This window comes from Nansenia antarctica (assembly GCF_963989245.1).
Source record: "Nansenia antarctica genome assembly, chromosome: 5".
In the NCBI taxonomy this organism is placed as follows: Eukaryota; Metazoa; Chordata; class Actinopteri; order Argentiniformes; family Microstomatidae; genus Nansenia; species Nansenia antarctica.
Genome location: NC_137690.1, coordinates 12,134,910 through 12,137,409, shown reverse-complemented (window position 1 = coordinate 12,137,409; position 2,500 = coordinate 12,134,910). Strand labels below are relative to the sequence as shown.

The following is a 2,500-nucleotide window of genomic DNA, read 5'->3' as shown; positions in this document are numbered from 1 at the left end:
TCTCTGTCTGTCTGTCTCTCTCTAGTGAGGTGCATTGAACGTGTTTGTGTTTTTTCACATGTTTTCATAATTGTGTATGCCTGTTACTCATTGTGGGTGTGCCTCCACTTGTTTGTCTGTGTGTGTGTGTGTGTGTGTGTGTGTGTGTGTATTTACATGCTGGGCGTTTCTCTTCTAGCTATGAGAGAGCTGGAGCTGGTTGAAGCTACAGCAACCATTACATTTGCAGTTATTAAAGAAAGTGCTCCATAGCACATGTCATTGTTGATGTGTGTTTGTGCTTTTGTACACTTCGAAGTTTGTGAACATGTCCATCTTGTGATGGCTAGGTCTGTATGACTGTTTTGACATACTTGACCCCAGTTAACCCTTCTCCCTCTGGCTGTGTCTACATTTGATTGGAACTGGGAGGGATGACAGGTAAGAGCAGGAGAGAGATAGTATCTGTAGCATTCTGATATTCTATCCTTTAGAAAATGACAAAAGGCTGACTAACACAGGAAGCACACCAAGCTTCTGAAGATCTATGGAGATAGATCGTGTCAGGGTTTCAGGGGTGGAGGGAGGGTGGGTGGGGGGGAGGGAGGGAGTGTGAGACTTGAGAATGAGAGAGTGTCTGAGAGGGCGTGTGATGAGAGAGAGGAGGCAGAGAAATGGAATATCCCTTTAAGGGAAAAGGAGACAGACTTATTTGAGGCACATTTAAGTGATATGATAACTTGCTTCTATCATGAAGTGTGAGCGCTCTTGACAGTGGAGCTTGTAGCAGTTCTCTCCATCTGAGCTTGGAACAGTAGTAGAGAAGAAAAAGAAGAAGAAGGTTCAACCTTTGTCATGCACAAACGAGTACAACAAAATGTATTTTATGCTCTAGATAAGGGGTCAGAGCCATAGAAGGTGCAATTAGGGGTTCAGTGTCTCGCTCAAGGACACTTCGACACGTGGCCAGTCGGGGTTTGAACCGCCGAGCGGCCGACCTTGCGATCATTAGACGCTGGCTCTACCGGCTGAGTCACAGCCGCAAGTACTGCAGCAAGGGTCATAAGGCCAAGAGTAGGTGTTTGTGTCTGATACGATATATACAGTATGTTTGTCAAGGCTTGTGTGGAATGTTCAATCTTTTGTCTCAATCTAGATCAGTGGATGTCGGGAGAGGTCACGCAGGATCGAAGGGGTTATCTTAGGTCATCCTCACTAAAACCTCCCAAATTACTCACAAAATACAATGTATCACACTCAAATGAATCAGGGTTAAGGTTTTAACTGCTAAATTAATGATATATATAGCCATTGATTGCCTCATGAGCTTAGTTCGACTGTCTTACCCCATCAGAACCCAAAATACACTGTATAGTATACACCCCAAAACACTGTATAGCTTCAAAACATGGTTAAAACTAGTCTTTGCATCCATAGCTCTGTGAAATTGAGAGTAGTTCCATTTCTCAGCCCCATCCCGCAGATGTTTATCAAGAAAGTGGCAGGGGGACTGCTTTGTTGTTGTTTGAATTACAGATTGCCCCTTTAATGGCCTCTTAATCACTTTACAGCCAAAGCGACATAAAGTGAACAAATACCACTGGCTACTACTGACATGGCCAACAGCTTTAGGGGAGCAAGCCGTAAAGGTAGCCAAGTAGCCTCGATGTGAAACCTCTATATATTATGGTCTTCCGAAAGTAGGCGGTTCTTGTAAGAGCCTGTCAGAGGAAATGGTGGTGGATTTTGTTGAATTGTGGTGTCGTCTTCATGTGTGTGTGTGTGTGTGTGTGTGTGTGTGTGTGTGTTTGGGGAGGGTTTTTACTGTAATTGTATGCATTCACAAAAAATGTGTGTGTGTCTGGGTTTGAGGAGAGAATGCATTCACTAAGTGTGTTTGTTTTTTTGTCTCATCCAGACCATCAAAGCCAGGAGAGTTCTATGGAAGGCAGTGTGTGTGACAGCACAGATGCAATGCCCAGTCGTAAGCACTGCCTCCCTTATCCCCCAATACCAGACTCACAAGTCAAGAAGCCCTCTCTAGAACCAGAGTAAACTCAGGTTAGTAAAGCACCCAATTAAGCGAGTTTGTGTTGTGATTCTAAACAACGTTGAAACGTAGTTCCGTGTTTCAAAAGAAAAGTCAGAACATTGGTTGCCGATATGCGGCACATATTGCATATATATATATATATATACATATATATACTGTATGTGTGTCTGTGTGTGTTAACACACAGGGAATCCAATACTCTAATACTTAAGCCACTCAGTTCATAGCATTGGATTCCCTGTGTTTTTACATTGTATATGTACATGTATACTGTTATAATAATAATTACATGCTTGACATTGATATTTGTTACTGATCACAGAAGAGTGTCTGTCAGAGGGAATGTTAGGAGAAATGTGCAGTAGCACGAGATGGCGATCAGTACCTTATACCCGAAGCATAAATGTATTGGCCTGATCCCTAAATGTAATTCCATATGTGCCAAAAGCCAAAGGTAAAGTCGAACAA

General features: G+C 42.8%; 1 protein-coding gene across 1 annotated transcript in view; it reads left to right on the top strand.

Annotated features, from left to right (window-relative positions):
- The window catches only part of LOC308157738 (DNA repair protein XRCC4-like), a 48,765-nt gene that overhangs the window by 34,206 nt on the left and 12,059 nt on the right, over nt 1–2,500 (top strand). The window contains exon 7 of the mRNA XM_080531345.1: nt 1,898–2,040. Coding sequence (XP_080387471.1) covers nt 1,898–2,034 — 137 coding nt within the window. The 3' untranslated portion in view covers nt 2,035–2,040. The remainder of the gene's footprint in view (nt 1–1,897; nt 2,041–2,500) is intronic.